Genomic DNA, 13,694 nt, shown 5'->3' with positions numbered 1-13,694 from the left:
TGCTCTGAAAATCATATATTTAAAAAATAAATACTGCACAATGACATAATTAAAAACAATAAATAAACATGATTACAACATTCATCAACCAAACCTGATTATCTTATTACCCTGACAAGCCAAGCCAACCTCCTCGACTTCGCCGTGTCAAAACCACCCCAGGTTTTTACTTTTTATAACAGGCAATGTAAGCAATTTGCCTGCATCTTTTCGCAACGTGGAAATATATATACAAAGTGATACCTCTGCAGGATAGGAGAATAGCCTCAATGAGTCAAATCTTCCATGGTTTCTCAACTTTACAGATCAAACAGCCTGTGCAACAGACTTTGCGGTGTTTGAATCTGCTTTCCCGTTTAACTTGGATCTATCCCTGACGGGCTTCTGAGAGCTAGGTGCTCCTCTAGTAGCGTTTCTGCTATGCCTGGCTACCTGAGCGCCAGTAACCCCACCTGCTGAACCAAATTATGTCATAAATGAAGAGAAAAAACTGCTACTATTTATCATAGACACCAATAACACCTGTAGGACTGGACCAGTATCATAGTTATGCTCATGCAAGTAACCATCCATCATCAAGTCTGCCTTGAGGCTTTGTTTGATACATAAGTAGTGATTTTGGTCATAAGGAGAAGCTGAAGAAGATATGATTAACTACCTTAATACATGTGAAAACAGTCACCTATATTACGAGTGTTTTCTCCAAAAAATTGAACAATCTTAAGATGTACATAGGTATCTTTTGCCCGGTTTAATGTTTATTGACAATTGACAGGGAAAAAAGGCTAAATTAATAGCCATTTCAAAATGGTGCACCATGGCTTTGATGTACTATCGCCGGTTCATAATTTTCAGTCAAGTGACCATTTTTGTGACAAGCAGTGTGGCAATTGCATACTTTTGAACCTATGTACATGTTCGTGGGAATGTGAGTATTGATGGGAGAGAAAACTAACCACTGTTAGGCAGAGACAATCTCTTCCTTGCCTGTTTATCTAGCTGGGTAGTTCTCTCCTTTGGGTTGCTGTGAGATCTTGTAACAATAGCACGTCTTGAGTTGGCTTCTTCAACCAGGTCTTCAAGAACTAGCTTTGGCTTTGGTTTAGTAAAAAGAGTGGCGGGCACATCTAACATGCCTGCTGACTTACTAGGGGAGGAACTGTCACCATCAGAATGAGATGGACCTGTTTTCTGACTTGAAATGGTTGATTGAAGGTTTGAGGCAACTCCTTTCTTGGTAGTAGTTTTTAGCTGGGATTTGCTGCCATTCTTGACCTCAGCAGCTGTTTCATCTTCACAAATCATCACTCCATCTCTGAGATTTATGTCAAGAAAGCGGTTTTCCCATGGGCGAACAGCCATCCATCTCTCCAACCAGTTCCAGCCCCAACTGCTTTTATCAGGTTCAAACCCAGAGGGAGCAGCCTGCAGTCTCGAGCCAGCCTGCCACTGTGCAAACAGAAGATCTTTGTACTAGTCTTCAAATAATAAACAACTAAGCAGCACAACTCAACAAAAATGAAGTTATAAAGTATCTGCCACATTTTCTCCCTTTTCTCGGGTAGATAGAAGATCAGGCTAGTGTTTGCCATTGTGATTGAATTACTCCGGTTGCAACTACTTCTCCACAAAGCCATAAATAGGATTGGAAGCCTTACACTCTACCTAGGTGTTAATAGAATTATACCACAGTAATAGTCACTGAAAGAAACTGGATGGTACATATAAACCATCAATCACACATACAGTGAGAAGTGTACCAGCAATCAATGAAGAGATATATGAAAGGGTAACAAAGCTTTTGCAGAAATGATGGTTATAAATATCCATGCAGAGGTAAAAGGCCAAAAAAAAAAAAAAGTATTCACCTTCTCTAGCAAGGAAAATGATGCCATTGAGCTAATATTATGCAAGTGTCCTCCAAAACACGTTTTAAGCAGAGATTTTACATCGCACTCTAGCTCAAAACCCCTAAATGACATCATTGATCACTCAGAGGCACAATTTCTGTCTGCACTCTAAGTTAAAGAATGTAGGATTATATACAATCAAATTCATAAAAAAAAGCAAAGAACTGCAAGCACAACCCATGAAGCTATCATATTTTTACCTGATGGGCCAAAGCATATGCCATGGCTCTCTCACGCTTAGCTGCAGCCTCCTGCCGCTTCAGCAACTTGGCTTGAATTTGTTCGACAGATCCCACACTATCACACCATCCTTCCTGTGTAAAAGTGAAATTGATATGGAACACTCAGCAAGCCTAACAAAAATTAAAGCTGCTAGTGTAAAGAAACGAGCAGTTCAGCAGATGAAGTATCTTTTAACCACTGTCTTAGAATGGTAAAATGCAACACTTGTAGCATATAACATTTTTGTTCTGTATGATATTCTTTTGCACTGGTACATCTCACACAATCCTTTCTGTTACTATATAAGAATAGACAGCTATGAAATCCTATTTAGCTTTGTTTACATAGAGGTGGAATGAAAAACAAGCAGAAAAAATTTATCTATCATTATGGTAGAAATTTAAAAATCTTCAGTTCTGCATTTCAACCCATGCTAGCAATAGTTGTTTATATGTGAAAATGTCAATTGGAGATTAAGCATTCAGGCAAGAAGATGCTTAATCCTTACAGAAGCTGATAATAGAAAAGGCTTAAAGGAAACAATCAACATATATCATTAAAAATTAAAAAAAAAACTGAAGTTTAAAACTCATTATGCATTGTTTTTTCTCTGCCCTAGTGGATGACTAACATTTCACCCACAGGTGTAATGATGTAGCCGCACAGGACAAGAAAAGCATCATGACCATTTTTTACCCAGAGAACTACAGCATCAAACTCCAAAAAACCAGGAACATGACAAAACCTAATACAGGAGCAAAGAAATAGCCAAGCTGTATAAGCAAAGCAATCCATTGATTCCCACCAATGACATATATTTGACAGAATCATAAACAGAAAGAAAAAAACAGAGAGAGAAGCGCTTGAGATATATGCTTGTATCTAATGCATCTGTCCACATCTTTCAACCTAAGGGGGTGATAAAAAGCCTCCGAAGTATTTCTTGTGATTTGCAACTGCAAATTGACTAGAACTTCATTGACTATAATAGCATCATAGCATTGCAACTATAAATTTGTATTTCAGATGAATTAATTTTAAATTCATCCCATGATAAAATAATCACTCTTCAAAGATGAAGGCCAAAGTGACACAAACCATATTATTTCAGCTAGAGCTCCAAGGTCATTTACCTAACAATCCTTTATTGAAAAAGACATTGCAATAACATCCTGGCAGGTATAAAGGACTGCTATTCAACATATAAGTTAAAACAAATCATGCAGTTCACAAGTCTATGGAGAAAAAAATATACAATATATCAGACTGGTTGTCTAAATCCATCCAATGTAGCTGCCTCACAACCTTTTGCCATTTATGTAATGAACAACATTTCATAAATGGAGTAACAAAGAAAATATACATTCTGAGGCATTAATGATAGAATAACTAATTTAAGAACATTGACATTAGAAGAAAGAAGGGGGAGTAAAAGTAGAAACTTGCACAATTGACACTATGAACTAAGGTCAAGTTTTTTCCATAAGAACAAGATTTACCAGTCATGTGAATGCATGATATAAGTACATTGCACATGCGTGGACATATTTCTATAACCAATAAGAAAAAACTCAATGTTGCTACCTCTATTTCTCGAACGCGAGCCTCATTAGCTAGTTGTTGCTGAAGTTTATGTTGAGCTGTTTGACTCTCCAATGCTAAGCGAACACGTCTTGCACGGACACGAGCCTGAACTCTCACCAAAGCTTGCATACAGCGAAGAGTTATTGCAGCTTGTTTCCTCACAGCATGACCCCGAACAAGGGCTTGCAGTCTCACTAATCCTTTCAAAGCTCGAAGAGCTCTTCTTGCCTTGCATGTTTGCAAAACCATTCAAATATTTATCAGAAGTGTAAGTTGAAACTTGAATGCAGTTGAAATGACTTTAAAAAAAAATGAAACAAAATAAAAGGTAAATGAATCAGAATAAATGAAGGCACACAATAGACAGCTAAAATGTCATTTTCCCAAATAACACCAAGATAATCTGGATTACTTCACAGCCTGTTTGGGATCCTGTGAATTCAATTCAATTCAATTCAATTCAATTCAGAGGGTTAAATGAATTCTTGTGTTTGGAATTCAATTTATAAAAAAAAGTGCAAAATTAAATCTGACGGGAGACCCTCTGATTTGCTACAGTAATCTCTCTTGAAATTAACGTTGAAACAATATTTCAAAAATACCCCCACGTTAGCACAAATTCTATTTTTGATTTGTCTCTCTCATACACCTCTTTCTTTCCTTCCAAAAACCATTGGCAACAAAATATCCTTTATTTCTCTAATTGACATCAATCCTCATTAAGATATTCTTGTTTCTCATAAGGGATGTTATTAATCTTTCATTTCCCTTTTTCTTTCTTTGTTTTATTTTTTTTGGTTTTTGTTAAACCTTTCCTTTTTTTTCTTTCTTTTTCAGCCAATTATGCGTGGATGATGGGGTTTTGTTTTTGGTAATATGCATGGATGATGGTTGATGCGTGAATGTGTATAAATTAAAAATAAGTAAGGATTGAAAAGTAGTATTTAAAATTATAGCTAGTATATAGTAACAAAAGTAGTATAGCTATCAGTTCCTATTTTTTAGGTGGGGTAACAATAGATAAAGTCTTAACACCCAACTCAAATCATTTCTTAGATTGCCTTCATAGTATATTATTCTAATCTTATTGGAATATTTTTTGGATATATAGAAGAGCTACGCTTTGAATGGTTGGCGAAAAAAATGAGTCGATAATATGTTATTGAAGAGTTCAAGATATGCATGAAAGTTAGAACTAATATTTCGACAATTGCCACAAACTTATTTATCCAATTGTCAAAAACCCATTTTAAAGTTGAAACTTCTTATTGCATGATTTGTATGGTGAAATCTTTTGAATTATTAGAACTAAAAATCATGGTACTTATTTGAATTATTAACATTGTCAAAATTATATTAGTTATTAACTTGTTTATTTGGTAATGTGATTTGCGTTGGTTTGATATTTATTTTATTCAAGTTTGATTAGAGTAAAATGTAAGAATGTTTATTGGAATATTTCTAGAATTTTCTTTTTCTAAATATTCCAATGAAAAGACTTTTATTGAATTTTTTTTAACAAATATATATTTTTCATTGTTTTTCAACAAATATTTAATAAACAATTAATATGAGATAAATCTATTTATATCTTCTTTAAAATGCCTATATTTTATGTTATTTTAAATAAATATAAGGGTCCTCATAATAAAAAAAATAATAATAATTTAAGTAACAAAAATGATTTCTAAATTACATGCAAAATAATCAAGATTGTTAATTCAATTCATTTCCACAAGTATTCCAAACAGTATAATTGAATTCAATTGTGTGGTTTAATATTTTATTTCAAACATAAGAATTATAATATGTTATCAATTGAATTCAAATTTGTTTAAAAATTGAATTTAATTCAGCATGTGATTTGATTCCAAACAAGGTGTTAGTCATTCAAATATCTCTCCAAGGAAAATTAATCTTCCTTTCATTGGGGTGATCTTTCCACACAGCTCTATAGAAAGATTTCACATCAATTACCTTCTTTTGATAATTTCCATTGCGATCACATCATAATCCCCACTAAAGGTTAACCTGTTTTCTCAACAGCATTTCATGTCATTGTATCCTTAAAATTAGCACTCAATGGGAGACCCAAGTTATGGGACAGATTTCCTACCTCACAGACCAAAATGCTAGACAAGAAGTTACTATCTGCTCCCTACCCTAAAAGGATTACCAAACGATCTATTTCCATTCTTGGTGGAAAAAAAAAAAAAAAAAAACAATATCTATGGGATGACCACATTCCATATACTCAGCAAGGAGAGCAATCTTAATGGCATTAGACAATAATGGTATAAAGCATGCTTAAGCCAATATTTCCATTTTAAACACGAGGGATTATCATGTTTTTGTTGAAAATAGTAAATGAATCACATAATTGAGATGCCAAGCTTCCTTATTCACAACAAATGGTCAATCGAACTTGCATTCTGCATAATTTCCCTGGGCAATCTTCACAAGCAAGAATTCAAAACACTTCTAAGTACAGAGATAATGCAGAAACATTTAAAATCCACCTTTCATTTAAAAATTAGTGATGTCACAAGCAGTGGGCTTATAAATCCTATTCAACGCAGATACTGATATAGCATAAACAAGTCATACCAAAAACCCTCGAAAAGCTGTCTGGATGCGAGTGGCAGCCCATTCTTCTCTCAGAACTTGTTGATTATGAGCAACATCCTGAACTTGAAGTGAAGCAGAAGGAGATTCCGACGCATCTGGAACGGAAACAACGTTGGTATCACCAACTGTAGCTACATTGTCATGATTATCAAACTCCTCTTCAAATTTATCACCATCAAACTCAACCGAATGCTTCCTCCTATGCCGAAACTTGCTGGCACTCGTTCTCTGTGAGGATTAAAGAAAAAAAAAGCATATATCAAATTCAAACTATAAATAATAAAAAAAAAAAGTGAAAAATAAGAAACCCACATTTTCATCCTTGTCCAAAGACTGTGACTTTTCAGACTTCTTTATACCAACCAATGCTTTAAACCATTTCCCTGAGACACCCATGGTGCCGGTCACTTTAGCACACTACCCTGCTTCCAAATAGCCAAAGGGGGGGGGTCAATTTAACACGAATTATCTGAAAATCTAAAAAAACAAGAAATAAACAAACCTTAAAAATTCTAAGTTTAGAGAATTTGAACCGAATCAAAGCAATTGAAGCTCAAAATGCAGCAAGAATCCATGAAAGGGAAAAAAATAGAAAAGATTACAGAAATGCAGATCCTGCACAGATCACGACGCAGCAAGAGCAGAATTCACCTGTTCGTCTGAGTGGGAGGTAGGGAGAGGAAGACGCGGGAAGTAGAGAATCAGGAGCGTCAGTGAGTGTAAGGGAGAAGGACAGTATGAGCGGGCGAGGAAGAGGAAGAGAGTGAGGAGTGAGGTACAGCGAAGGATAAAATACGCCGGGGTGGTGGATTATTATTGGGTAAACTTCATTTTTATCCATATAGGTTCGTCAAGAATATAAATTTTGTACTTGTAGTTTTTTTAAATTTTACGCCTATAATTTTTTAAAAAAATAAATTACCAAGTGTTTATGAAATTATGTTCTTCTTCTTTTTTTAATTATTAATATGTACTAATTTTATAGTTTCTAAAATTAACAAACTAGCAGTTATGTTTTAAAAATATATTTATTTTTAAAAAATATTAAATTAATAATTTTAATATATTAATATTAAAAAATTTTAAAAAATATTTTAATACAATTTCAATCCGTCAATATTTTCTAAAAACACCATCCTCGTAGGCCGTAGCAATAACAAACACCGGCTTAAACAATGAACGGTGCCGTTTATGTACCCGCAAGTCATTTTCAAAATTTCAAGCAGGCGACCCCATGACGGGGACTCTGTCGCTTAGCCACTCGCACACAACGACAGCAGTGCCACGTCGCTATTGGTCCTCAATCCTCATGGCCTTGTACAGAAAGGGGCGGTTTGTTCAAGTTGAAGATTAAGATATATTTGGAAGGAATAAATAAATAAAGTTAACTAGTTTTAGCAAGGAAAATACATGTCTGGTTAGATTTAGTGACGGGTAAACTTCAGTTTTGCTCCTATAAATTCATCAATGCTCCATTTATATCCCTTTCTTTAGAATATCCCGATGTTACCCTTTTGAGTGCTTGTACGAGATATTATATAATAGTTACAGGGATTTAAGAGGAAAAATGAGAGAAATTAAGACATACTGAAATAAATTGTAAATAAAAGTGATATTTTATTTAGTAAAGGATAAAATTGAAACTCTTAAGATATTATAAGAGTAAAATTGAGTAATTCTACACCAAGGGGAAGAAGTGGAACATTATTGAATCGATAATGGCAAAAGTCTAATTTACCCTTGAGTAATACATAAGCAACAATAAATAAAAGTCATATAGTACGAAATTAAATTAGTGAACAAAGGTATAATAATAACGATTTAAAAGTCCCCAAGGGGCGTAGCGTGGTGGTAAAGGGCTTGAAATCTGCACAGCAGGTCTCGAGTTCGAATCAGAGCGTGCACTTCTTGTAAGAGCCTGGTACAACCAGAGTTTTACTCACTTATCTAGGCCCACAAAATGCACTTTCCGGGAGGTAGGGTTTCCTCAAATCCAAAAAAAAAATAACGATTTAAAATTAGAGTAGTAGAACGTATCGTTTTGATATTTATGGATAGAATAAACTCTCTTATTTTTTTTAATTAATGAAAATTCTTAAATTAAGATACCATTAAATGGATGTGACGATCGCATAAAGAGAATTTTCTTTTAATGTTTGTTTAACAATAAGGATATTGTTATAGCAAATTATTAAATAAGAAAATAAGATTTTATTTAATAAATATTTGACAAAATTCACGTGTGGTGTATTCACTGTGACAATAGACATTGTTTCTTGTGGATTACTAGATTGAATTCAATTTGATGCCCCTTTGTGGAAAAGTTTGGAAGCTGGGATATGGGGTATTTTGGTTTTTTAAATTGATATATTAGTCATTAAAAGATTAAACATGGATATTATTATCTTTACAAATTATTTTGTACAACAAAAACACTTCTTTACCCCTAAGGTCTATAAAATTTAAACTTGCCGACCAAGGATGTTTTTTACTTTGCACGGACTTTAAATTAAGTAAATTACTTCTTTGTCCTTGATAAGATAAAATAGCTTTTATGCATTCATGGGTGTTTTAGTACTTTTACATTGGTTTTTTTTTTTTTGTTATTTCCAGGGTTATGGGAGGCTTTTTAGTAATTTAATATTTATTTTTAATATTAAATTCAAAAAATCTATTGGCCGGTGTTGTTCATGCACTCGTGCATTAGTGGTGTTCGTGTTCTTTTAACGAAGTGTGGCACCATCGTTTGTTAGAAAATGACCTTTTATCATGTCATTGGAAATGCCTCTATATGCTCTTCCTCTTAGTGTGGCGCGTGTTAGTGGTGAACCAATGATTTGTCGTAGGGTGTCGTTTTTTCTTTTTGTGTCCTACTTTTCTCTCTCTTCCAGTTAAAGTATATGTTTATCCTCTTTTCTTTTTGTTTTCAATTTTAGTTCTTTTGTTTTTGATTTATTATTTTCATCATTGGCTCGTTGATAAAAGTTTTTGATATTTTTAATTCAGTCCTTCAATTATAATTTGTCATATATTGTTTTCTCCAATTCGATCCTTATTTTTTTTATTTGTTATTTTTACTATTAGATCTTTTGTTAAAGTTTTATTAGAATTCAATTTCATCATTCAATCAAAGTTTATGTTTTTTTTTTTTAATTTAGCCCTCTTTCTTTTGATTTCTTTTTACCTTTTGTTCATTGTTTTTTTCTTTTCGATTCAACACTCTAATTTAATTTTTTAAGTGCCCTCGAATTTATTTTTTATTTTGATTTTCACCCTTATTTTTTTAATTAGATTTTTTTATGTGGTTGATTTTTTTTCCCGGTTACATCCTTCGCCATTTGATTTATTTAGGATTGAGCTCGTGGTTTTTCCATTTGTCATGCTTTCAATTTAATAACATGGGTCACAAGTTTTAAATATTTAATACAGTTATGAATTCTTTTTTTCCTTGTTTTATTTTGTGTTTTTTTCATTCTACAATGTTTTAAAAAATTTGTTTTATGGTTACCTTCAAGTTGTTTTCTATCGGTTTGTCTCAGTCTCATTATCTAAACCACGATTTGTTATGTTTAGTGTTTGACTCTTACTGATATTTTATTTTATCTTTTATTTTACTTTATACAAGTAGGTTTTTTTTTGTGCAAAAAATAGTTATTTTGAAATAATATTTCAAATAGGTTTGACCATGCATACTTTTTTTATTTTATTTTATTATTATTCACTTTGTTTCATATGTATAGTTATTTCTATTTTGTTTTATTGATTTTAATGAATAAATTTAATGGATACAAACGAGTAAATATCTACTTTTACGATATCAAATATCTTAATCTACGTACATCTCTTAATTTTTCTAGTTTCTTTTTTAGTTATTGTTAACAAATTTTTTATTTATCTATATAAATGATTATTAGATATTTGGATAAACTTTTCAGTTTACATTTATAATTTTTACTATGAAAGAAAAAACATATCAAAATAGTTTGTATACTCAAGTTTATTTCTTGACAAAAAAAATATGACCCGCTACGGAACGTAGATCAAATCAAATTTTTAGTTGCCCTCTAATTAATGTTTTTTTTTCATTCTTATTTTTTAAAATATTTTTGTGTAATTGATTTTTTTTTCTTGATTTTATAATTTGATATTTGATTTGTTGGAGATTCGGCTTTTTATGATATTATCACTCTACATTTATTTTTTTTTTTAAATAATAGTTTTTTAATTATCTTCAATTTTTTTTATATAAGTTTATCATGGTCTCATAATATAGATTACTAGTTTTGCATGTCATTTTTTAATATAAGTTTTTTTAGAGTTGTTTTGTTTGTGTTTGATTTGCTAATTTATCTAGAATGTTTTTTGGGTTTTATAAAAATGAGTTCATTTTTCAAAATAAAAAGACATATTTATTTTTAAATAATATTGCAGATGTGTTTGGCCCTGCATAATATTTTTTTGGGTCATGAGTTTATTTAGTCAATTTGCTGATGTGTTTTCATATGTAAAAATAACATTTTTCTTTTTTAAAAAAATAAAAAGGTTAACATGTTTTGATTAGTTTTTTCCAAGGCTATACTTAGCTGGTTGTGACTATAACCCAAGTTATTTAATTTTTGTTCTTTCTTTTAAACAAACTTGTGCCATCTAAATATTTAACGAAAAAATTATCGTGGGCGCTTGTCTATTGTTTTTTTCTAAATTGGAATTGTTGTTGTCAAATTAGTGACCAGGCCATGTTAGGTTTTAGAGAGTTTAACAGTTAAATTGATTTTAAGTTTTTGATATTTTTAATATATGGTATTTTTTTAAAAAAAAAATTTAATTGAAAATGTTTTAAAATATGTTTTTTTATATTTTTAGTATCAGTATATTATAACCATAAATAAACACTAAAAAAACAATGTAATAGTTTTTAAATAAAAAATAATTTAACACAACAAAAGCTGTAACATAAAAATAAATACCCACTCACCTGAGCATTGGCATTAGGGGTGATCATTTTCGGTTCGGTTCAGTTTTTACCTATAAAAAACAACCAAAACCGGTTTTTTTTTTTTGAAAAAAACCAAAACTGAGTCAAACCGACTGGTTTTGGCCCGGTTCGGTTCTTGATTTCAAAAAATCGAGAAAACTTATACCTCATTTCCTGAGCCTTGTCACTATCAAACAAAACAAACTTAGCATGATCTTGTTTGGGATTTAACTGGTATTGTTTGAGATACGAAACAAACTTATGTCTTATTTCCTTAGCCTTGCCACCATCAAGATCCAGCAAATGGAAGTAGTGGTCTTCCTTTTCATTCTCAACAATTTCAACAGTTCCCTTTCATCCACTCCTTTTCAACTTCTCATAATAATTATTAGCTGCAACAGTCCAAGTCTTTCTCAACTACAAAGATTAACGTTCTCTCGCACCCAAACCTAGTAAGATCCGCTACACCCAGATTCATCCTAGGATCAAGAGGCAAGAGGGTGCTGCTTCTAAGTCCAGGGAGAGAGAGAGAAAGAGGGAGATGAAGAGGCGAGGGGGCTGAGGGGGAGGGAGAGGGACAAGGAGAGGCGAGAGGGGGCTAGGGTTATTGGCTGGGGGGGGATAACTTTTTCTATTTATAGTACCATTTTTTATTTATAGTATATTTTTTTGAACCGGTTCGGTTCGGTCCGGGTTAACTGGTTCTTTCATTACAAAACCAAAAACCGAACCTAACCGGAATTTTTTCTAACTATTCTAATCGGTTTGATCGGTTTTATTTTTCGGTTTGGTTTTTCGATTAATATTTTTTCGGTTTTCTCAATTTATTCGATTTTCCAGATTTTTTGCACATCCCTAGTTGGCATCCACGCTTAGCCTAGGATTGGTTGGAGAGTCAGAAGGTCAAATTAATACTTGGTCTCCGACATGTTGGTCGAGCTATGAATGGGGTACGTGGCGTGCGGAGTTAGACCAAGACAATATCTGAACATATTAAAGTTAGGTTAAGATTGAGTTAGAGCTCTCAAGGATCATACTAGGATTGTGTCTGGGCTCGGTGAAGATGAAAGAGGATGTTTGAGAGGATATTTATAATTATTTTATAATTTATTTTTTATTTTAAAAAAATTATTTTTAATATTAATATATTAAAATAATCTTGAAATATAAAATAAAAAAATTAAACTCTTACGAAACATGGTTTGCATCATATTCTTAAAGATGTCTAATGTTCTATTTGTTTTTGCATTTTAAAAACGTTTGTGAAAAATTTAATTTTTTTTATTTTAAATTAAATTTTTTTGATATTTTTAAATTATTTTAATATGTAAATATTAAAAATAATTTTTAAAAAATAAAAAAATATTATTTTAATATATTTTTAAATAAAAAATATTTTAAAAATCAATCAAGATGAGGTTAAAATGCTTTAAGAGTCAAGATAAGGTCGCGCTAGGGAGCCCGATATGAGATTAAAATTGAGCACAAAAGCTTAGGGAATCATGTTTAGGGCGGCGCTCATTTGTGGGGTTAGGGTTAAGTATATAATTGATATTGTGCTATATATTATAATTATAATTTTAGAAATAAATAAATTGTAATTTTTTAATAATAAAGATTTAAAGATAGAGTTTTTAAATATAATTGTAATTGTTTTTTAAATAATTTTTTATATTAAAATGTATATTAATGATATTTTTTATTTTTTAAAAATTATTTTTAACATCAGTACATTAAAATAATTTGAAAAAATTAAAAATATATTAATTTAAAATTAATAAAAAAAATTAATTTTTTTTAAAAATATTTTTTAAAGGCAGAACAAACAAACACTCGCGTTATAATCTAGTCAAAGGTACCTGAAGGATAGAAAAGGGATGCTTCAGGGTAAGGTTTGGTTGGGTAAGGGATGAGATAGGAGTAGGACCCCCCAAATAAGCGCGGATTATACGTTGGGGGATAGAGTGCAGGAAAACAATGGAGATTCTGGAGCCTCTCTCTTAAAAAAAACAGCACCCAAAATCATAACCGTCATCAACAACAGGAACTATATATAATATTCTTTGCGTCTCCGGAGCCTCCCCTTCTTCTTCCCCACATAGATCGAGAGAGAGAGAAAGACAGGGCACTGTAAAATTGTAAAAGAAAAGGCAAAGAGAGAAATGTTTGGGAGAGCACCAAAGCAGAGTGACAACGGAAGGTACTATGAGATATTAGGGGTGTCAAAGAATTCCAGCCGAGATGATTTAAAGAAAGCTCGCCGGAAAGCTGCCATCACTCATCAAGGACCACCCTGATAAAGGTGGCGATCCTGTCAAGGTACAGTATACTATCATCTTTCTTTTATTTTTATTATTATAAAAGATAGAATTATA

At 32.1% G+C, this 13,694-nt stretch overlaps 1 protein-coding gene across 5 annotated transcripts; it reads right to left on the bottom strand.

Moving 5' to 3' along the window:
* On the bottom strand, positions 1-7,175 carry LOC118046944 (protein IQ-DOMAIN 5). 5 transcript variants are annotated; one of them, XM_035056050.2, is made up of 7 exons: positions 6,947-7,175; positions 6,657-6,766; positions 6,324-6,572; positions 3,717-3,944; positions 2,111-2,224; positions 957-1,449; positions 1-455 (listed from the first exon to the last, which is right to left on the bottom strand). In XM_035056050.2, the coding sequence occupies exons 2-7, from the start codon at positions 6,738-6,740 to the stop codon at positions 307-309; spliced, it is 1,317 nt and encodes a 438-aa protein (XP_034911941.1). In that variant the 5' UTR covers positions 6,741-6,766; positions 6,947-7,175; the 3' UTR covers positions 1-306. The 5 variants fall into 5 exon arrangements, with proteins under 5 accessions (XP_034911941.1, XP_073268289.1, XP_034911940.1 ...); XM_073412188.1 differs by having other exon boundaries at positions 6,657-6,769; positions 6,996-7,175; XM_035056049.2 differs by having other exon boundaries at positions 6,996-7,174.
* Positions 7,176-13,694: the final 6,519 nt, after the last annotated feature.

Source organism: Populus alba, chromosome 1 (genome assembly GCF_005239225.2).
Source record: "Populus alba chromosome 1, ASM523922v2, whole genome shotgun sequence".
In the NCBI taxonomy this organism is placed as follows: Eukaryota; Viridiplantae; Streptophyta; class Magnoliopsida; order Malpighiales; family Salicaceae; genus Populus; species Populus alba.
Note: the sequence above shows the minus strand (reverse complement) of the source record. Positions and strands in the feature narration are given on the sequence as shown.